At 44.4% G+C, this 23,353-nt stretch overlaps 1 protein-coding gene across 4 annotated transcripts in view; it reads right to left on the reverse strand.

The window, feature by feature from the left end:
- The window catches only part of ST6GALNAC5 (ST6 N-acetylgalactosaminide alpha-2,6-sialyltransferase 5), a 205,187-nt gene that overhangs the window by 5,621 nt on the left and 176,213 nt on the right, over positions 1–23,353 (reverse strand). For 2 of the 4 annotated variants that reach the window (XM_002715552.6, XM_089300481.1), the window contains 2 exons: positions 21,171–21,580; positions 14,983–15,090 (listed from right to left, as the gene is read on the reverse strand). In XM_002715552.6, coding sequence (XP_002715598.1) covers positions 14,983–15,090; positions 21,171–21,580 — 518 coding nt within the window. The remainder of the gene's footprint in view (positions 1–14,982; positions 15,091–21,170; positions 21,581–23,353) is intronic. The other 2 variants (XR_016210963.1, XM_070078237.2) reach the window with 2 other exon arrangements.

The raw sequence follows: 23,353 nt of genomic DNA on the forward strand, positions 1-23,353 counted from the left end.
TGGTAGTCTGGCAATCCCAAAAACTTTTGGCCTTTATATCCCCATCTCAGCCTCAAACAAGAAACATTGGCTCATTTCTTTAAGGCAGTGTATACAGGAATAACATGCCAGGATGGTGGTGGTAGATGCCCTTGTTGAAGGGTTAGCAGACTATTTAACTCCCAAAGAGTACTGATCTAAGACTGGTCTCCACTCTATGTCTACCCCATTTTTTTTCTGTCTTTTAAAGAGTAGATGAAAAGGTTAGTCAAGGTTTCTCAGAGGACAATCTTTCTATCTTGAGTTTTGCTCACCAGTACACCTTGCTGAAGAGCGCAAAAAGAGAAAAGGCGCAGGCTGCCCAGCTTCAGAAGAATCACCTTTCAAGGCTGATGACCTGGGGTTCCCTCTCCAGTTGCTTAGGCTCTCCTGCAGGTCTCATAACTTGATTCCCCACCCCCACCCTGATTCTCCTCCTGCTGGACACCTACCTGTGTTTTCAGAGGAGATCAATACACAAATGGCGTTTAAAGCAGCAACTTTACTGGGGTCAAAGATTGAAGTCTTTTATCATGAAGGGTATCGAGTTTGTGGTTCTGACAATAAACATTTGAGTGGCTTCTCCTCTCAGGGTAAAGTTCTTCCAAGAAGAGAGATTTTTTTTGTCATGTAGCATCAAGACATTTCTCATTCCACCTTGGATACTGTATTGAATTAACATTTTGCATCTCTAACATGCCTATCTCAGAAATCTCTGTGTTCTATTGTAAAACTGTGGACTTGCCTGTCTGATTATTGCATAGTTCACTAATTTACTTACTTTAGAACTGGGATCCCTGTAACATTTTAATAAATGTGTTATAAATACAGAAAATACTGCTAGGAGCAGTCCAGTATAAAGAAGGAAGTCAACAAAAAGGAAGAGAAAGTTCTGAGACAAATCTCCCCAGATTCATGTAGCATAATTTGGGTAAGCTGCCAAGGTCAGCCTGCCATGGTATACTTAGGGTTAAGCTCCTGTTCAATCACAAGGCAGTCTCTAAATCCGGTCCATCTAAGTTTTGGACACATTATTGGCATTAGTCTGACTAAAGAAACAATTAGGTTTCTAAAAATATCAGGAGATTGATTAGACATCTAGGAATAGAAGGTAATTGGAAACCAGCTAAAGGATGCTATAGGATCAATTTCCTTATTCAGGAAGACCATCTCTTTCAATGGAAATTTACCTGGCTCTATATTGGTCACCTAAAGGGAGAATTGAATTTCTGTATTTGGTTGTTAAGATTTCAGAGATATCCAAATAAGTTATTTGTGTAACTGAGAGTTGTTGTTACACTGGAAATTTTGTCCACCTGGCTGAAAAGTGCTTTGCTGGACTTGGAGAGGCAGAGCCTGGAACTGCAGGACCAGCTCTCAGGCCCTGAGAACTTAAGGTCCTAATTCCTGAGGTCTTTCTCAAGCCCACCTTTCTAAAAGCTGCCTTTTCTCCCTCCACCTGACTACAGTGAAAACCACCGAAAACATCAGCAGAATTTCCACAGGAGGAGGCTGTTGTGAAAGGAAGGATTCTGGTGCCCAAGCTCCTGTTTGGGGCCAAGAGAAGCCAAAGGAGAGGAGTGTGGGCTGAGGGTAGACAGGAATATGGGCACCGATGTGCTAACCTCCAGTGCAGGAACAAATCCTGCTAAATGTGCAAATAAAGATTTTTCTTAAAGAGAAAGTAGAGGGGAGAGTGAAGCAGCTAATATTTAGTGCAGACAGAGAACTTGAAAGAAGCACCATGCATGCACTCCACAACCATAGATTTTGGTTTACGTGATTTGGTAAGGGTCCCAGGTAGGGATATTTTTAAAAAGTGCCATAGCATCAAAATAAATAATGGTAGCATTGAGTTATAAAATCTATGAAATGAAATAAATATCTATGAGTCCTTGATGATTTCAGTAAATAGCTGAATAAATAAATAAGGGAGGAGAAGAAACAGCATTTCATTATAGAAGCGGATAAATGCAGAAAGAATGAAGGAATAGAACATCACCCGTAGAACAGAGCAGCAATTGTTGTGGGCAAGATGCACCAATGAACAGAATATTTTGAGAGGGGGAAATGAAGAGAAATATATTATTTGCATACTCCTAAAATTTCTCCCCGAAGGTATTTATGAATTGCAAGGGAAAACTCAGAACTTTAGAATGTGGGTAAACTTAACAGACATCACTTTAACCAAGCGATCAAAGTCGCCATTGCCAGATAAGTCTTACTGACATTATGTACTTCCTGATATGAGATGCTGAGGAGGGCTCATTGCTTCTGTGGCAGTCTCCCTAAGAAAGCATAACCTCAATCTACTCATGGGGAAGTTACCCAAAGCAAAGGACATTCTACAACATCCTGACCAGTACTCTTAGAAAGAGTCAAGGTCATGGAGGACAAGGACAGATTTGGAGAGATTAAAGAGACATGATAAGTAAGTGCAAAGGGACCTTGATTAGGTCCTAAAGGAGACAAAGGACATTAGGGGAAAAATAGGTAAAAATCTCAATAAAGCCAGTCATTCAGTTGAGTCTTGTACTGATGTTCTTGCTTTTGATAACTGACCCACACTTATGCAAAACATTAACATCAGAAGAAGCTGGAAAAAGGGTCTATGAATTCTGCCACTTTTGGAATTTTTCTGTGCCTTAAAATGAGTTGAAGCAAAAATATATATAAAATATGTATCTTTATAATAAATATATGAGGACCCTTCAAAATGTTTGTGGGGAAATGGAATTAAAATTAAAATTTATTTTGTGCAGAATAGTTTGAAGTTGATGTGTAGTTGTTTTATATTATGTATTTCCCATGAGCTTTCGGAAGGGCCCTCGTAGGCTCGCCTTTACGTCTCTGTTTCCCTCTAAGGCACGTTTTGCTGCTCCTGTTTGATAATGAACGCCTGGCACCCAAGTAGAGAGTTCTGTGCCTGGCTTTGGGCACACACCCTCGACCATGTCAGGCTAGAGTGCAGGGTTCAACACTCCACATATGGTAATCCTCACAACTTTCCCCTAAGAAAGGTAGTATCCCCACCCCTATTTTACCGATGCGAAAACCCAGGCACAGGAAAGCTGCAGATGTTTCAGAGCCAGATATGGATCAAGACCTGTTGCCAGCAGACCGTGTACTATCAACAGGGAAGTTGTGGGTCTTAACAGAACTCCTGTCCTGTGGGTGGGGATTCTGTATTAATGGCAGCCTGAGGCTTCTGTGGGAGCAGCAGTGGCACATGATCGTGCCTCATTCTTTCAAGGTCCTTGCTGCAGAGGTGCCCTGTGTGTGGTGCCCGCTCTGTGGAGCTGGTAAGAGAGGATGTCAGACAGAGGCCTCACACTCATTACAGTTCTCCCCACTAATATTCATGGCAGCAGGGGCAGCTGAATATTTGTAACATTCCACACTTGAATCTCATTTGTTCTCATTTTTCCCTCATCCTTCTCCTTTAAAACAGAACACAAAAGAATTCTCTGACCTTCTTCTAAAGAAGATTAAAAAAATCCCTTCATTATGGACATATCCTAAAGTGAAGTAACAGTCTTATTCTTGAAGACACAGAGGTGGCAAGAAGAATCTTAACAAACAGGCCTTGTAAAATCTCCCACCTCTCAGTTTATTACCAGTAGATCACATACTCTTTGTCCAACCATATTTCTCCACATCTATTGACTTTTTCAGCATCTTTGTATAAAATATGTATGAATCCCTCTTTTTTCTCTTCTTTTCATTTAAGATTTATTTTATTTATTTGAAAGACAGAGTTGCAGAGAGAGGTAGAGACAGAGAGAGGTCTTCCATCCTCTAGTTCACTCCCCAAATGGCTGCGATGGCTGGAGCTGAGCTGATCTGTAGCCAGGAATCAGGAGCTTCTTCTGGGTCTCTCATGTGGGTGCAGGGGCCCAAGGACTTGGGCCATCCTCCACTGCCTTCCCAGGTGCACTAGCAGGGAGCTGGATCAGAAGTGGAACAGCCAGGACTTGAACCAGTGCCCCTATGGGATGCCGGTGCCACAGGCCAGGGCTTTAACCCGCTATGCCACAGCACCAGTCCCATGGATCCCTCTTTCTTAGGGTCTTCATTTCTGAAGACTCCAATGTCCCAGAAAACTCATATTAAGTAAATGTACTTGTTTTTCTGTTGTTACTCTTTGGGTATAGGAGCTCAACCATGAACCTGCTGGTGGGTGAGGGAAGGAACTTGTGGGGAGCAAACCGGACTAGACTAAGTTACTGGAATTAAGACTTATTCTATGCATCTGCTCTCCCACAATATGGCGATGGGAGAGAAGTAAACAGCTTCCGCACAGCTGCCTCCAGTTCAGCCAGTAAACTGTAGGACTTGCTCCTGATTGGAGAGCAGTGTACTCGGCGTGTGGGCAGCCGAGTTGGGATTGGTGGAGGAGGACTATAAAGGAGGAGAGAGACGGCATGCACCAGGAACATCTAAGGGGAACATCTGAAGGAACGCCTGTGCAGCCCCCGAGAGAGCCGGCCGGTGGTGTGCCGCTCCCCTGCGGAAGTGGGGAATGTGGCCAGGGGGAACTGCCCTTCCACGGAGGTGGAAGGGATAGTAGCCAACCCGGGAAGAACCAGCAGCAAACCCGGGGAGGGCCGAGCAGACAGAAAGAACAGCGCAGGGTCCTGTGTCGTTCCTCCACGAAGAGGGGGAGCGACATAATGGTGCCGTGACTCGGATAGGAAACCTAGGACGGATAGGAAACCTAGGAGGGAAGAAACGGGAAGAACTGGGAAAATATCGGAGAGAGAGACTAGCAAACAGCCTAGGGAAAATATCGGAAAGAGAGACTAGCAAACAGCCTAGGGAAAAGCCGGCCGAAAAAGGTGCCGGAAGAAGCTATGGAAAGCCTAGGCATAGACTCAGATACGGACTACGGGGGGAAGCTGGGAGAAATCTCTAAGGTCGAAAGCGAAAGTGAAAGCTAGAACAAACAGACTCGGATGCGGACTGTGGGGAGAGGCCAGGAGAAATGAGGGAGGAATATTGTTGGAAGAAAACTTAGGGAAACATACCGGGTAGAGAAAAGTGTTAGGGAAATTGAAGCCGCGGGGGGCAGGCCGAGGCAGATACGAAAGCCACTTTGGGGTTCTCAAGTTGGCCCGGGAATAGGGGGCGAAAAGTTGAAACCAGAAGCTGAAACGTAAGCCTGGTTGGGATCCGTCTGATTAGCCCGGGGAGCAAAGGACGGGAAGCCAAACCGTGGGGCGGAGACGTATGCTGGGTTGAATTCGCCAGGCTAGCCCGGGGAACTTAGATTGAATGTTAGTGGCGGACACATAAGCTACGCTGTGTGACTCGCGGAGGCTGCCGCGTGCAGAGAGAGCACGGGGCGTGAATAGATAGGGAACGCGGGGCTGGCGCGAGGCCGTGGTTCAGACGCGAAAGGGTTAAGTGCGAGACCGCGGAGTGTGCGCGCAAAGCCGAGCAGCGCAGATGAGAGAGGCGCGGGCTGAAGCGGCTCAGAGCCGGAAAGCTGCCGAGAAGCAGCCTCGGGGCGGAGCCCGCCGGCAGGGCGAGGCGCCGGGAAGCCGCACGGAGCCGTGAAGCTGCCGGCAGGGCGAGGCGCCGGGAAGCTGCAGGGATAAGAGAAATAGAAGTTTAGAAGTAAAGTGAGAGAAATAGGAATGTTGGCAGACAGAAGTAAAATGGGAGAAATAGGAATGCCCGGAGATAGAGAAATAGAGAAATAGAAAGGCCTCCCTACAACACTGCAATGTGAGAGCTTGGACTCGGTCTGCCTGATTAAGTGAGGCGATGAGCACCTGCGGCGGCTAGCAGCTTATGCGCCGCAGGTCACCGAAGACAGGCACGAATTAACATCAGTAAGGCTTCCCCACAATACAACAATTAGGAGGCTTGGATTCGGTCTGCCTGATTAAGGCGGTAAGCACCAGCAAGCAGCTCGACCAGAGTATGAGCTGCAGGTCACCGAAGATAGGCACGAACCAACACTAATAAGTCTCCCCCACAATACGGCAATGAGAAGGCTTGGATTCGGTTTGCCTGATTGTTAGGGCTTGTAAGCCCCTGCAGGCAGAGCAGAGCATGCACTGCAGGGCACCGAACACAGGCACGCATCAGCGCCTAAAAACCTCCTCACAACATGGTGAAGAGAGGACCCGGATTCGGTTTGCCTGATTGATAGGACTTGTAAGAACCTGTGGCAACTCTAGCAAGTAGAGCAGAGTGTGTGCCGCGGGACACCGAAGACAGGCGCGTATCAACGCCAAAAATAAAAAGAAAGGGGGATCTGTGGGGAGCAAACCGGACTAGACTAAGTTACTGGAATTAAGACTTATTCTATGCATCTGCTCTCCCACAATATGGCGATGGGAGAGAAGTAAACAGCTTCTGCACAGCTGCCTCCAGTTCAGCCAATAAACTGTAGGACTTGCTCCTGATTGGAGAGCAGCGTACTCGGCGTGTGGGCAGCCGAGTTGGGATTGGTGGAGGAGGACTATAAAGGAGGAGAGAGACGGCATGCACCAGGAACATCTAAGGGGAACATCTGAAGGAACGCCTGTGCAGCCCCCGAGAGAGCCGGCCGGTGGTGTGCCGCTCCCCTGCGGAAGTGGGGAATGTGGCCAGGGGGAACTGCCCTTCCACGGAGGTGGAAGGGATAGTAGCCAACCCGGGAAGAACCAGCAGCAAACCCGGGGAGGGCCGAGCAGACAGAAAGAACAGCGCAGGGTCCTGTGTCGTTCCTCCACGAAGAGGGGGAGCGACAGGAACTTACTTTTTCTCCCCTAGAATACCATCGAAGGTTGACCCTGCTCCTGGGTTTGTGGCTTGACCATCAAAAATGGAAACATATCCCAAAGACAGCATGTGGTCTTTGCCTCTCTCTCTCTCTCTCTCTCTCTCTCTCTCTAGACTCTCAGACACTCTAAACACATTTCGATTCTTGGCATGGTACCTGCCTATTGTAGGTAGGAAGCGTTTGAAGAATGGTTGCATTAACAGCTGTCAAGTGGCTGGCTTGTATTGTAATTGGGCTGTATGGGCAGCCATTAGGGATAGCATGTAGCATTCAGATGAAAATGTTCAACAGCAGCCCTTCCTAAACGCCTGTCTCAGGCCCATGAGATTCACTTGGCCAACTTCAGTGTTTTTGATTGAGTTCTTGCCCTTAGAGCCTCTTTAAGAAGTATCACAGCTGGGCCGGCGCCACAGCTCAATAGGCTAATCCTCTGCCTGCAGTGCTGGCGCACTGGGTTCTAGTCCTGGTCGGGGTGCCGGATTCTGTCCCGGTTGCCCCTCTTCCAGGCCAGCTCTCTGCTGTGGCCCCGGAGTGCAGTGGAGGATGGCCCAAGTCCTTGGGTCCTGCACCCCATGGAAGACCAGGAGAAGCACGTGGCTCCTGCCTTTGGATCAGCGCAGTGCGCCGGCCACAGTGGCCATTGGAGGGTGAACCAATGGCAAAGGAAGACCTTTCTCTCTCTCTCTCTCTCTCTCTCTCTCTCACTGTCCACTCTGCCTGTCAAAAAAAAAAAAAAAAGTATCACAGCTGCATACCTTGGAAGCCTGTGGAATGACACTTGTGGGTCTGGGACACACAGGACATCAAGAGCCTATAGCAAAGAGACAGAGTGAATCACCTGAGCCCCACCCAAGCCCCACAACCCAGGCACCTCAGGCGGTGCCGTACATCTCATAGTGGAACAATGGTGCCCACAACCCAGAGACTGGAAAGAGTTGACCAAAGTTGGAAGAAACCATAAGCATTGAGGAAGAAATGCCTCAGTATATTTGAAGTATATGCCGTAGACTGTAAGCCACTGGGGGATATTACTATTCCACACCACCTTCTGAGAGCACCCCCTTCTGCAGGGCAGACTGTCACCAAGTAGGAACTCTCCCTGTCACTGACACTGGCAGCTTTATTAATGTTCACTAAGTAATAATTCCAGCAGAATCAACTCTCTGGCATTCATGATACCTTTGAGATGTCCTTCACATTATGGATGAAATATTAATTTAGTTCCATGACAGTGATCACTCTGAATCATTACCCCACTAATTAATACTGAAGAAATGATGGGTAACAGAGAGTTGTAAACTTGGTAATGTGCTAAGTATGACTGGAAATAAGATTATTAGGTGGAATTTAAATGCTAGACCCATTATCATCACAAATAATTTACAATGGAGAATGAGATTAAAAATACGCACCGTAACTTAGTTTGGAAAGCAATGATAACAGACCTTTTCACTGCAATTTATAGTCCATCCAGAGAGGATGGATTGAGCTTCCTGTGTGGAGATGGCAAGATTTAAGGGCCTACTATCCACAGAATAATATATTTTGATGCTCTCTCAGTGCAACATGGCATTAATATTCTCCAGTTTTCAGAACACTGATGAGCCCGAAGTCTGGTGATGAAGGCAGGTGGGGCGGGAGGTGGGGGGAGGGGCTGATGCCTGAACTCTTCTCTGAGAATTCCAGGCTGGCGGTGGCTTGCAATAAAACATGATGGCCACCATTGACTTCTGGGGATCCCTCAAAATATGAATTTGCCATTTGCTCATTACATTTTTCATTCACCTAGCACTTTTGGCATTATGATAATAAGTCTAGAATTAATCTCTCAAACACCCCCCAAAAAATCTTTTTGTTATCTATTGTTGAACCAATCTATATTGAGTATAAACTGTGTGCCAGACACACACGGCGATTGAGTCATGCCCCTCCTCCCAGGAGCCCAGAGGCAAACAAGGGAGATGGGGCAGGTGGAAACAGAGGAAGGCCCATCGCACCCAGAAGGTCTGGTTCAAGTCAGCAGTCAGGGAGGGTGTGAAGAGGAGCAGCTGCTGTCTCTGACACAGTGGAATGAAAGGTTATAGATGTGCTTTTGAGCACAGGAGTCCTGGATTAAAATCCTAGCTAGCTCTGCAACTTATCTGTTCCATGACCTTGGCTAGCTGTCTCATGCCTTTTAGCCTCATATGTAAAATGGTGAGAGTAAAATGTCTTTTTCATAAGATTATTAAAACAAACTTCAATGAAAGAATGCATGTGTTCATGCTAAGCACAGAGCTGGCATGAGCTATGCAGACAAAATGTCAGCCATTATTATTATAGTAAAGAATGGTCATCAGGTAGATTAAAAAACGTGGGGTGTGTTACAGTGGGTTAAGACACCACCTACAATGCTGGCATCCAGAATGAGCTTTTATTTATTTATTTTTTTTGTAAACAAAATTTACCTTATCTTTATTCCCTGACCCAGAGATAGTCATTGTTAATGTTCCAGAGTCTGAGCTTTCCGACTTTTCTTTGTGAACCACCACCAAAATTGTAAGTGATATCATGTTATGTCCACTTCTCATGGCATGGTTAATGCTCGCAGGACTCCAGAGACACATGTAGAGGGATCACAAACTAGGCCCAGTCCTCTGTTCCTTGGTAGGTGTGGTTTGATTCCCAGCTGCTTCATTTCTGATCCAGCTCCCTGCTAATGCACCTGGGAATATAGTGGAAAGTGATTCTAGTGCTTGATCCCCTACACACATGTGAGAGACTGAATGAGATCTGGGGTCCTGGCTTTGGTCTGGCCTAGTCCTGGCTGTTATTACCACTTGGGGGAGTGCAACAGGGGATGGAAGTTTCTCTCTCTCTCTCTTTCTCTCTCTCCTCCCCCTCTAACTCTGCCTTTCATATAAATATAAATGAATCTTAAACAAAGAAGAAACTGGGGGTATGAGCTCTTCAGGGCAAGGGCATCGGGACTGGTGTCTGTAGGGTGAGTTTTTTTGATAAGCTTTTCAGAATGGCTAAGATATATCTGTGACTACAGAAATGTGATTAGAGCAGCACGCAGAAACAGAACTCTGAAGGGCTCATGTGCTAAGCTAGGGAGTGTGAACTCTGTCCTAAAAGCTTTGAGGGAACAAGTGAAAACCTTGAAGTAACAGGGCCAGATTTGTGGTGGTATCTAGCAGCACAGGGATGGTTGGTGAGGAGGAAGACCAGAGTGGGAGAGAAGCAGGAGGTTTTATAGAAGCAAATGAGCTTCCTGCTCAAGTGACTTTTGGTCATTATTAGACTCTGCCAGGTTGAGTAAGAAATGTCACTCATCTGCCACCATGCCTCTACTTCCACGGGTGGTTTTAAATATGAATATGGGGATATCATTCTTGCCAAAGAATCTACGTGCCTGACAGTTTTAGGGGCTACTCGAAGTTTTCTTGCCAACAAATGACTGACGGCTGGAAGTAACTCAGGCCCTTGGGTGGGCTGAGGTGGCCAGACCTCCAGGCAAGCTGGATGGAAAATGACAGTTCCAGCTTGGTAAGGATGAACATTCTACCCAGGCTGTCTGGGAGATCAAGCACTTGGGGCCTGCTTAGCTGCTTTTTCTCCCCCAGAGTATAATTCAGGCTCCTCCTCCCTCCCTTCTGCATCCCCTCACTCAGGACCAGGTCGGTCGCTGACCATCCCTTTGGGCACCACCACAGGGCAAGTATAGTGCTTTGTTTCTCTGTGCTCAATCTTCCTGGCAGTAAGGAGGTGATGAGTAAACTCTCCTGAAAAATGTGTGAGAATTTAATTTAGGCCTGAAAGCAGCACGATTGCATCTTACTCCAGAGGTTGTCAAAGTCCTTATCTACCAAGGGATCTTTCACTGGGAAGAAATCACAAGAGCCCATTTGTAAAACAGATCCAAGGGAGTCCGTTGTTGATCAAGTTGGGTGTGGGTGGGGGGAATCTCAGGTTCTTTGGCTGCAGAGAAATGCAGATTCCTCCAAGTCCACTTCAAAGCCAGAGGCAGATGTTCCAAGAGAACTCAGTGGTCTGATAGGCAGAGAGTGAATATTTTTTCTTCTCTTTCTCATGAGCACCACTGTCCCTCATGACTGGATTGTGGTCCAGTGAGACTTGGGGCACTGCAGGCAGAGACGGCCTCATGTGTCTTTGATTACCTCCCCAGTGCCCAGCATGAGTTAGTGGAATGAATGAAAGTCTCTGTGATATATTTAGCTAATGACTTCTTTTGAGGGTACTAATTGCATCTTAAGTTCAGAAACTGCCAAAAATGAACAGTTGGCTCTCCATTTCCTTGCTGAAATCATGGATTGTGTGGCTAACTTTCAGTCCACTGGGGGACAGGGAACTTCAGAGAAGCAACAGAATGACTGGGTACATTATGGGCAGTCCACATGATGTCCCACAAGGAGCTGGGGGCCATGGGAAGCCAATTCTCAATGGGGAAGAAAATTGAGGTCCTGTTCACACAAAGATAACACGTAGCCCTCCCTTTTCAGGAACCAGGCCCCCCTTACCAATGAGCATTGATCATTCATGCTCTTGGGCTCTTCTGTAAATTGTGCTAATGCATACCCACACTTGAAGATCACCAAATCCTCCTGCCCTGGTAACTTTCTGTGTGAATAACATACCCTGGCAGAGCGCTAGGCACTGCTCCTCTACCATCTCCTGGAACTCTCAGAGAAACTCTCAAGGCAAATATCATCCTCAGCATTTTACAGACACAGAAGCTAAGACTTCAGGACACAGTCATTAAGTAACTTGCCAGGGCCTCTAAGGCTCAGTGAGGTCAGATAACTTTGCCAAGATCACAGTTTCTGAGAAACCAACATGGTTATTTTTCATTCATATACAAAACCCTCCACCACAGCACTAAAGAGAGAGAAGAGGATAAAGTCACTGACTGACTTAATAATTGGGAAGCATCTGCTGTATATTGGGACAGTACAGATCTACAGCTCTGTGCAGTAGGGTCCCAGTCCTGAACCAAACACACAGAGCTCCCTGCCCTCCATGAGGTTATGTTTGAGCACGCTGGACTAGTTTCAGCTGTGCTCTGTCACAAAACTGTGCCTAATCTATTTGGGTCCTGGTGGTGATATCTTATCTCCTTAGGTTCTAGATCTCATGGCACATGGATCATGCTTTGGGTCTCTAATAGTTCTCAGCTTCTTTTAAAATAAAGACAACAGGGCAATAGACTGGTAGCAGGACTTATACATTAGTATTTCATTCTCACATGGCAGATACTGTTTGTAAAGGTCTTTGGACTCTTACATGAGTATTGCAAAAGCTGCTTCCTTTCACAGTCACATGGTAAGTGGTAAGTGACTGTGGTCACTTTGTTTTTTTTTTTTTTTTGCCCATGGTCTTTTTTTTTTTTTTTTTTTTTTTGTGGTAAGGCTTATCATATGCCTGTAGTAGGCAAGTGTTCTGGTCTATTTTTAAATCTTTTTCTCTAAATTTTCTGTCTCTCTTTTTCAAAGATGTATTTATTTAAAGTGGGGCCAGTGCTGTGGCATGGATGGTTAAGCCTCTGCCTGCAATGCTGGCATCCCATATGGTGCCTGTTCAAGTCCCAGATGCTCCACTTCCGATCGAGCTCCCTGCTAATGCACCTGAGAGGGCAGTGGAAGATGGCTCAAGTGCTTGAGACCCTGCAATCACATGGGAGACCCAGAGGAAGCTCCTGGCTCCTGGCTCCTGGCTTCAGCCTGGTCCAACCCTTGATGTTGTGGCCATTTGGGGGAATGAACCAGTGGTTGGATGATCTCTCTCTCTCTCTCCCCCTCCTTCTTTTTATGCTTCTATCTTTCAAATAAAAAAAAATAAATCTTTTTACAAAGTGAAGATGTGAGGAACAAGGGCATCAGTCTTGCTGCTCTGGGCTTCCCTGCTGAGCCTCCGCCAGACTGGCATCATGATGGCTTGGAGGGGAAGAGCAGGATGCACTCTCCAGCCCTAAGCCTCTCCTCCATGCATTCCGGCAGAAGCTGGGCATAGGCATCCTTTTGAACCATTCTTGCTGAACATTGTCTTGTGCACATAGCTATGGGATCTTTCTGATGGTAGCTGAGGAACAGAAACTCAGAGCTGGTGGCAACATATGGTGCCTTGACATTATCTTTTTTTTTTTTTTTGACAAACATTATCTTAATTTCCTTGTTAGTATCATTCAATGAATTGTTTCCATCCTACTGTACAGGAAGTCCTAATGAACTAATTCTGAGTTAGAGAAATGACAGGTTAACTTGACTTTCATTTGTTTTCCATGATAAAGGAATACTCTTTGAACACTCTAAGTCATTAACATTTCAATTTATTCACGCTTTCTCTTTCTGGCATCCTAATGGCAACAGTATGTAATTACATCTGCTGTAAAACCATCAGTGTTGACAGGTCCTTGCATGTCTGTAAGTGTTGCCCTACTGCCTTTGTTAGCCTGTTGGTCTGCAGAGGCAGATTGCTTCTTTATGGCATGCTACCTACTTTTTGCACCTACACTGTTTAAAAAGGAAACAAAGCCAGTGAATTAAATGCTGAGGAACTGGGTGAGGATCCAAGCTACTTGCCTCGTGCTTGGTAAGTCCTAGGTGCTGTTGCAAACACTTCACTTGTATTCACTTGGTGTATCCGCCCCCGACCTTCTGAGGCAGAGTCTGTTGTCATCATCACACCCACTTGTACAGCTGAGGAAGCTGAGACGTAGACAGATCAAGTGATTGCTCAAGGTCACACTAGTCTGGTAAGTGCCAGGCTGGCCTTCACTCCTGGGCAGTCAGTCGGGCCCCGGCATAGGAAACCCATCAAAAGTTGGCTTCATCCCTACCTTCCCTTCTCCTCTGTGACCTTTTATAAGTTGGCACTGCTGTTGCTTTGGATCTTTAGGCTATAAAAAGTGGCAAAATGCTGATGCTGTTGCCATGGTTTGAATGTCCTCACCCAAACTCAAGGGGAAATTTCATCTCCATTGTGAGGTGTTTAGAGGTAGACGGGTGGGATTTTTAGATTAGGTCATGACAGATTTACCCTTGTGAATGGAGGTGGATGAGGTAAGGAGTTATCTCTAGGGTGGGTCTGTCATTAAAGCTGGTTTGGCTCTGTTCTTCCTGAATGTGTCCTTCCTGCCTTAAGGTGCCCCGGGCTACTCCAGACTCTGCACTATGTCCCCAACAGCAGATGCAGCCCCTTAACCTTGGACCCCGCAGCCTTAGAACCATGACCTGAATAAACCTCTGTTCTTTATAAACGACCCAGTCTCTGGTCTTCCATTACATAGCAACAACAAACAGACCAACACAGACATGGTTAAGTGCCCTTTCTCATCTTGGCTTTAGACCTTGACTTTCTAGTTTTTGCCTGAAGACACAGAGCCTTTGTGTTCTTGTTAGTTTAAAACACATGAAAGTTTAGGCAAGCATACATTTTAATGAGCAAGTTTAAAAATGTCCCCCATCCCAAGTCTGACCACTTGAAGATCAGGGCATTAGGCGTTCCTGAAAATTAGGGAATTTTTTTAAATTGATTGTCTGCAGTACTTTCAATTATGGGTGATTAGTGGACTTCTGCAAATCAGGCCCTGAATTTCACTCAGAGAATCTGTTGGAACACACCAAACTCTGAATACAAATATTCCCAGAGGGGACTTAGGTAGCGATAGAGATGTGCGCATATTTCCTTTAAAGAGATACATCAAAATAATTTGCTGGTGTTTTTGGCCATAAAAGTACAAACTGAGGCTATTGGTGTGGCAAGGGAAAGGAGCCTGGAGGAGTATTTTAATTTTAGAAAGCAGGCCTCACTGTCAAAGGAATTACCCTCTTTAGTTCATTAGAAAATTATCACATCCTTTCAAATGAGAATAAAACTGATATTTCTTAATGCTTGTTCTTCGTTAGTATTATGTCAATTATTGCACTACTTTCAGGTGATAAATATTCAGAGGATAAATGAAGCCCACAAGATGGATTAATTCTCCATCAGTACAAACAAAAGCTTTCAATATTTTATATCACATAATTAAATGCGGTTTGTTGTTTCTAGAACCAGAACTTGGGACATGCTAATTAATTGCTTCCAGAAGACAGTTAGGTATGTCTCATGGTTGATATTCAGAATCAGATTATTTGTAAACACTGTGCAGCACTGCTGATGATTTACATTCACAGAATAAATCCTACCTGCAGAAGTCCGGGGGCACCATGCCATAAACATTGATCCTGTCACAGAGTTCCAGTGCAATCGTCATGGTGAACCAGCCAGTGCTCAGCCAAGTGTTGGAGATCTTCCTGGAAGGAACCAAAATTAAGCCTGCCAACTGGTAGAACTATCATTACACCAGGCACAATTATAGCTACTACCATCCTGAATCCATCCTGGAGTAAGGCTGACCATAAACAGACGTGCTCTTGCTCTTTATCTTTCACCAATTAGTAGATATCTGGAATTTCACCAAATTGAAATATCTTAGCAATATTACCATAATCATTAACTGGCATCGATTCTCCATCATGATGGATTTTTGACACTAAATGATGCTCAAGGGACTTCTACATCCTCAAAGTCTATGGCCAAAGTTTCGATGTTCAGTTGTGTGTTAGCCTAACTCAATTCCTTGTAGATGGTAATGTCTGCATGACAATTCTTTAGTAACTAGAGTGCTTGACTAACTAGAAGTTCTCAAAGCAGGCTAGATAATGAAGAACTTATGAAATATGAATAAACATGTGGATTTGAATATCAATCAATATGTTGTTCAATCAATCTCAGAGTAAAAGGTTGCTTTCAAGTAAACTAATTAATACCAACATCTTGATTGAATGTCTTTCCTTATGAAGAATACTCTCATTTAGGAAGAGGTTAAAGACCAGAGAAAAAGGGCCACAGAAATCCTAATATTTAAATGAATATGTGCTGTATTTTATCTCCAAACATTCAGGGCCCTTTGAACATTTTTATTAAAAGGCCAAAAACTGACAAAATTTAAGGAATAAGTCCATGCATTCTACCATTCATTACTTTGCCCATTCACAATCAGTACCTAGCCTCATCCATGTGCCATGCCTATGGATAACCGTGGAGACATTAACATCAAGGTCTAAACTGAACGTGTGAGAACAACTCATTGGTCTACCACACTGTGCTGCGGCTGACATTAATTTCAATTCATCGGGGGTTGCCACTTTTACTTTTTTTTTCAGTGCTTATGGCATGCCTCATTAGCCAGTTTCAAATACCTTATCCCCAAGGTCAGACTGTCTGCCTTTGTCCAGCCATAGCACCATATGTGATGTGAATAACAGAGTTGCAGAAAGCCTTTTCTATGTGCACTGTGTGGCCCCCTTCTTTCAGGAGCAGGAAGATTTTTGTGTTCAGCACTTTGCATTATTTCCATTTGACATAGGACCAAAGAAGAAAAAAAGAAAAAAGAGAACATTTTAAGGAATCCTTTGTTTTGTCAAATATCTGACAGGCAAGGGTACTTTTGGTTATTCTGGAGTTCATGGCTTCACCTTTCTAGTTCTTCAGCCCCTTCTCACTCACTCCAGGCTCCCCTACATTCTACTGTGTCCTGACCCAGCAACGTCTCAGAAGCCAAGGGGGCATTAGAAGTTCATGGAAAATGCATGTCCTAAAAAACACCATGCATGGATTTCAAATTATTTTTTGCAGTAAAATAAGCTTATCTTTTAATGTAATTTTCTATGGACATTCTGAAGCCCCCTCATACATACAAAAAGCTTAAAACAATGGGAATCTCATGTGCTTGAATCTTACCTGGTTCTAGCATGGACAACTGGATGATCTGAGGCAGCTTATTTCTGATCTCAGACCCTTGATTTCTTATCTATAAAGTGGAAAATGGTAGCTCTATCCTCTAGGCTCTTTGGGAACTAAATGAGAGGCCATCTATGAAAAGCATCCTGCTTGAGGTATTGATACATCCAGATCCCTTCCTTCTATCTTTGTTGCTTAGGTGGAGCAAATGAAGTAATTCAGTCATTTCTGTCTGTGCTTTTTAGTATCCATGAAGAGAGTCCTTCCAACACTCTGCTGCTGGGTTCTTGCAGGAGCCACCATCAGTAGTCAGGACACTAATTACAAAATTCAGTAGCCTCCAGCTTACAGAGGTATTAACAACTCCTTTTGTTCTCAGCAGAGCTATATATTCATAAGGCATTCGAGACTGAAGGAACCAGGATGGAGCAGAGTTGAGTGAATGGTGAAGGCTAAGGGCAGAAATGCTTCCCTTAAGTTAGAGCCTCTCTTCACTTCTGTGCTGTGACAGTGAACTCGACCAGTCGGTCTAGACCTAGTCCAAGTGAGTGCGTTAACCGGGAGGAAGTAGGATCCATGAAGTGAATGACAGCTTCCTTGAATTGCCAAGATCCTGATGTGGGAATCCAGGCAATAGCCCCATTTACAGCTAGTGGAAACACCAAAGGGGATTTTTCCCAAGGGGCATCCTTTTGGCTCTCCTTTGCATAATGCTGGCGGGATCACCAGCCACAGCATGGAATCTGGAAAGATGTGGCTCTACAGAAAAAAAACTTCATGAGTAAAAATGGGGGAAGAATACAAACTAGGACTAAAGAAACTAAAGTGAAGAATTCTGTAAAGCACCACTTAAAATTCCTCAGACTTCCTAAATAATAGCCTTCTGGTATCACGTGCTACAGAAATGCAACTGCTTTGTACTGTCTTCCTAAAAGGATTTGAACTCTTTTTCCAACAAAGGAATATCTACTGTTTTTACACTTAATCAACTGTAATGAAAGAATATAAAGAGCTGTCATGTGCTTATTAGGGAAAATTATCAGATATTCTTTTATATGATGAAGTAACACACTGAGCTGATAATTCTATAGTGCACACTAAATTACAATTAAAGGCCTTTCTGCTCCACCAGAATCTCATTTATAATCTCTATGGAAATATTCTTCCTGCAGTTATTTCATTTATGCTTCCTTTATCTAATTACTATAATATTGGTTCTGAATCATATTTTCCTAATGTACCCTTATTCAATTATAAAGTTATTTTCAAGTACAGTTACTTTCTAATATCAAAGAATACCACTTGGCCATCTATGTCATTTGTCATGCTTCTTAATTGCAGATTGCTCCTGAGCCATTTTCCCCTTCCAGTTTTAAGTAGAATCAAACTTCTATAAATCCAAACTTACTGAATAATCCAATGTCATCAAAGTATTAGTCTGAAATGAATGTTCTGATCTTGAAATATGCAAATTAGATATTCCACACTCCTTGTAACTTCAATATATGCTACCGTTTTGTTGGGTTTTGAGAAAAACCACACACAGAGGAAATACTGTCACACACTAAGTCTTTTGTGCTTTAATTTACAGATTTAACTTTGTTGTGAAGGGCTGTTTCTGACTTGCTTTTTTCAGCTTATATTACAGCAGGCTACCAGTCAAGAATGTAGACACATAAAAGTCTTGGGTGAGTACAGTACTAACTTTTGAAAGACAGTTTCCTAAAGGTGACTGGCACAGTTTGTAGAAGTAGCATGTACTTAGTCACTCTACAAATCGTAAGTGTGATTCTCCTGAGTAGGGACTGTGTGGCCCTAAGTAAGGTGGATGCTTGCAGAAAGAATCGCAGTAGCCAATCCATGAAAATCTGGCTCCTTTCTCATCAGCTGGGACTACCAGAGACATAGACATGGTCAGACTTTAGTGAGTAGGCTTTGTCTTTTAAAGATTTTATTTATTTATTTGAGAGGTAGTGTTACAGACAGGGAGAGGGAGAGATGAGAGAAAGATCTTACAAATATTGGTTCCCTCCCCAAATGGCCACAATAGTTGGAGCTGGGCTGATCCAAAGCCATGAACCAGGAGCTTCCTCCAGGTTCTCCCACATGGGTGCAGGGGTCCAAGCACTTGGGCCATCTTCCACTGGTTTCCAAGGCCATAAGCAGAGAGCTGGATCAGAAGAGGAGCATCTGGGACACAAACCAGTACCCACATGGGATGGCGGCACAGCAGGTGGAGGCTTAGCCTACTATACCACAGTGCCAGCCCCCTAGGCTTTTTCTTGATATGGGATATTTCTTAAAGATCCTAAGTGGCCAAGTCTTTAAATGATGAATTTAAAATAAAAAATCTTATAGGAGATCTAGAGCAATGTGTAATTATCCTAAATAGCTAACCCTGCAGCAGAGTTTCACAAGAAGTTTAATTTAGCAAATAGTCATTACCCTAAAAAAAAAAAATGAAAGAAACAAGTGTTTCCTATTGAACAGGCAGTTTCTACTGATTTTGAATTTTCCAACAAGATAAAAAACGAAATAATTCCAGGCACATTCCACTCCTTTGTCCCTTATAAAATGCTTTCTTGGCTAAGGACTCACTCAACTGATGGGCAGTCTCTGTATTTGTGGGTTTTAAGGGCAATGCCTGCTTGGATTTTGTGGCATATTGTGCTGGTGACCAGGATGGCCAGAGAGACCCAATGGCAGAGCTAGCCTGGGGTTTGCTGGGCCCTCCATGTGCCAACAGCAGCTTTCTCTCTCCTGTCTCTACCAAACTCCAGCCCACTCCTGCCAGGCCAGCCCTCACGAAGTCACAGTCAGGAGGTTTCCAGGATGTAGAAAAGGTAGCTCCTTCACACAAAGAATCTGGGGACAATGGACTTTAGTCTTTCTTTAAGACTCTGTTCTCCAAACAATGTGTTTAGTACTTTATGCTCCTTATTTCAGTCATCTCTGTATTTCTTAAGATAAAAACAGGCTCAATAGTATTTTTCTTCTTGTATGAGAGATGAATGATATGATTAAATCTACGTTGATTAGAGAGCCTGTGTTTTAGAATTGAAGAAGCAAGGACGTTCAACTTTGGAACAGGCCACCATGTTCTTTTCACATGTGAGGTCACCAAGTGTCTAAAAGGTTAGCCAACCTGAGCAAGGCCACACACCTGGGGAGAGATGGAACCAGACCTCCAACCCACAGCCATGTATTTGGGCAACTCCATACCGCTGCTCTCAACACCGAGCTGTCCTTTATCCCGTCTAGGTTTGGGCAGCTCGTAATCCTTCATCTCTCAACTTCCCCTTGTGCCACCCCATCCAGTCTTTCTGATCGCAGCCATGGGGGGCTTTTCTCCATCCCTCTACATGTTCCCTTATGTGTGATTTCTTGGATGCTAGGGAGGTCTCTCTCTTCTCTTCCCAGTTCTTTCCTTGGATAAATACAGGATTCCTTGGTCTGGGTCTTAGGTTAAACACACCTTTTTGACAAAATCTTTCCCTTATCTCCTAGAGAAGTAATTTTCAAAAATTTTCAAACTAAGGTGAAAAATACATCTTAAATCATAATTAAGAATTACATGAAGGATCTTCAAAAAGTTCACAGAAAATACATATTGCAAAATAACTGTGTAACATTTGAAATTTTTTTGCACCAGCAAACACAAGCATTTTGAAGGATTCCTTTATATATTTTTCATTTCATTTTATTTTTAAGCATGTAATTCAGTGATTCTTTTTTTTTTTTTAAGCACATTCACAGGTGTATACCATTAACTCCAGAACATTTTTCCTGGCCTCAAAAAGAACTTGACATCTATCTGTTTCTAACAAAGTGGAATAAAATTTTATGAAACAATACTTGGCCTTACTATGTGGGATGAATGCTGAAATTGTCTGTTCTCTTCCATTCCATTTGATTCTACTCCATTAGAAAATAATCTTTCAGGGTGTCACTACATTGATTTCAAGTTTCATGACTGGGTTATTACAAAACATGGCCCTAGGTCACGCAGTGTGTCTCTACTCCGCATGGTACAGCACCATTCTCTTCCCCTGGATGACCCTCAGCACACTGGTCGCTACCTGGTGAATGTCTATGCCTTTATTTTCTTGTGGGGGGAGGGGGACAGGATCTTGCTTTTGACTGTATCCTCAGTGCCAGGTGCACTGTTGAGCAAGTAGTTGGTGTTCAGTAAATATTGGTTTGACTGAATAAATGCCTTTGGAGAGACGAGGAAACCCACACACTTCTTTCTGATTAGTGTTCACACAAGCAAAATGAAATGCACCAGAGCTATTATATTGCACTTTCTACCAATATAGGCCAGCAGCTGGGAAGCTTCTTTCTCAGATATAAAGATTGGGCCCTGAATTATCCACAGAATTGTCCCAGTGCTTCATTTCACTTTGCTGTTATTTTACCTTGAGTAGCCACGCCACCAGGAGAACCCTTCCTGTGACCACTGCTGATGACGTCATCAGCAAGGGCTGCGACGAAACCCTTAGCGGAAGCTTTACTGGTGGTGAATCAGCCGACAACCATCGGTCCTCCCCTCCCTGCCGCCTCAGCCGCCTCCTCCCCTGTGCCTCTGTACCTGTCTTTGCCCGTCTCCTGCTTGAAGAGTTCATCGAACTGCAGCATCTTGTGGCGCGTGATCATGAAGGCCTTCAGTCGCGGCAGCACTTGGCTGAGCAGCTGCAGGTTGTTGTAGACCTGGCCTTTGCCGTCCCGCCGCATGTAGCTGCTGGGGCCCCAGAAGATGAAAACAGTGCCTTGGCTCACGTTGAGCAGATCGTGGCGGTTGCGGAGGATCCTTTGGATGCTGGAGTGGGCGATGACCCTCAGGCTGGTGCGATTGCCCACATCGCGCCCGTAGCCGCGGGTGGGGGCATCATTCATGCGGATGACACACTCTGTCTGGTCAATCTGGGGGCCTTGGTGACTGCGCAGCAGATGCCCTGAGCTGGTCACCAGGGCACAGTCCCTGCAGTGCATTTTCAGAGGCTGAAAGGCATGAGGAGAAGGACATTGTCAGGGGCAAAAGGGCTTAACCCTCAGGTGGCACCAGCAGGTCACTTCCCTGCCTCAGGAACAGGGCACCCACCTTCCTTCTCCCTTCTGCTCTGGCCTCATGGACCCACACATTGTCTTCTACAGTGGTGACAGGGAGCAAAAGGCAGGAGATAGAGAAAGCAAGCAATGACCTGTCAAACACTGAACTGGGGTTTTGCAGACGTTAAATGACCAAAACAACACATCAACCAGCAATGTTGCTCTGATACTTGTTTTACAGATGAGGATACTGAGGCTTAGAAATGGTGAGAAATTTATGCAAGGATTCATACCTAGCAAACAAGGAAGTCGCACTTTCTAAAGGACTAGAACTCTCCGAATCCAAAGTTATCACCAAGTGAAATCAAGGACTAGACTGCCAATTGTTGTGGAAACAGAACTCACCTTATCGTGAGTTAAGCATTTATATTAACATTCTTGAGTGCTGTACAAATACCTTTACCGTAAACAAACAGCGTCTTGGAATTACACGAGAAGTGAAATGCAGATTGTAACCCCTTGAAAATCTCAAGTTCATGTCACAGACCTCATCCCGGAATCACAGGGGGGTCTGTCTCCTTCCTTCATCTGCATTGAACACATGTCCTGAGAAGGCCCTTGGCTAGTAGTGTCCACCGAAGACAATGCCAACAGCCGTGTTCAGTTCAACACCCTGAACTCATGATTTGCGCTATGAACACCTACGTTCTAACAAATTAAACATTCTCTTGTTCATGTTTAATGAGAAGTACCTTTTAGCTGCTATTTGAAGATCATGTAATTAAGGCCTGAGGCCAAGGCCAGGAAGTGCACAAGAAAATGACAGTCATGATGTTCTGAAGGAATGTTGCACTGTTGGATTTTCCCCAGAGCTCCTGCCCTTCTTCTCTGTTAACTTTGAACAGGGCACACTGGTTCCCTGCACAGCCTCAGGAAATCGGATCTAATTTAGTGCTACATATATTCATTTTTATATCTACTCTGGGAGTTTCCTGAGCCATGGCTCTGTCTTCAAAACCAGATCAAGAGCACCTGAGGGCAGCCACCTGCCTTGTTTCCACAACCTACCAGCTATGGGACTTGGTGAGAGACTAACCTCCACCACTTCAGTTTTCTCGTCTCTAACTGAGGATAAACTCTCCATTCTACCTAGATAGAATTAAAAAATTAAGATACCCACAGTATTAGACTGAGACATTTGAAATTGCCAATATTTGACCTGTGAAATTATAATTGCATATTGTTGAACCCAAGCCTTATCATAGGATCTGTCACAATAATCACTCAGTAAGTGAAAGGTATGTTCATAGAATGTTCAGAGTGGGGAACATTGTTGCTATTCACTGAATCCGTACTGAACACCATGGGTTGACAAGACACATTCACTTGTAAATGGTGAGAATCTCCTCACTCATTTAACACCCAATTACTCTTGGGTTCTAGGCACTGTGCCAGGCAGAATGCAAAAATGGGGAAAGCAGAACTCCTCAAAGCTTACACTTTAGTGAGGGACACTGGATCAGTAAAAGAGTGCATTAAAGTGTGAGAGAATAAAGGCAAGAGTGATCAATTAGCTGATATTTATTGAGTGCTCTTCATGTGCCAGGCAGTGTTCTGAGCCTTCTGTGTAATTGTATTAATCCTTCAAATAATCCTGTACTACATTATCATCCCAATTTTACAAATGAGACTATCAAAGCATAGTACAGGGAAGCAATTTGCTGA

Source organism: Oryctolagus cuniculus, chromosome 7, assembly GCF_051225735.1.
Source record: "Oryctolagus cuniculus isolate XC-2025 breed Fujian yellow rabbit chromosome 7, ASM5122573v1, whole genome shotgun sequence".
Lineage (NCBI taxonomy): Eukaryota > Metazoa > Chordata > Mammalia > Lagomorpha > Leporidae > Oryctolagus > Oryctolagus cuniculus.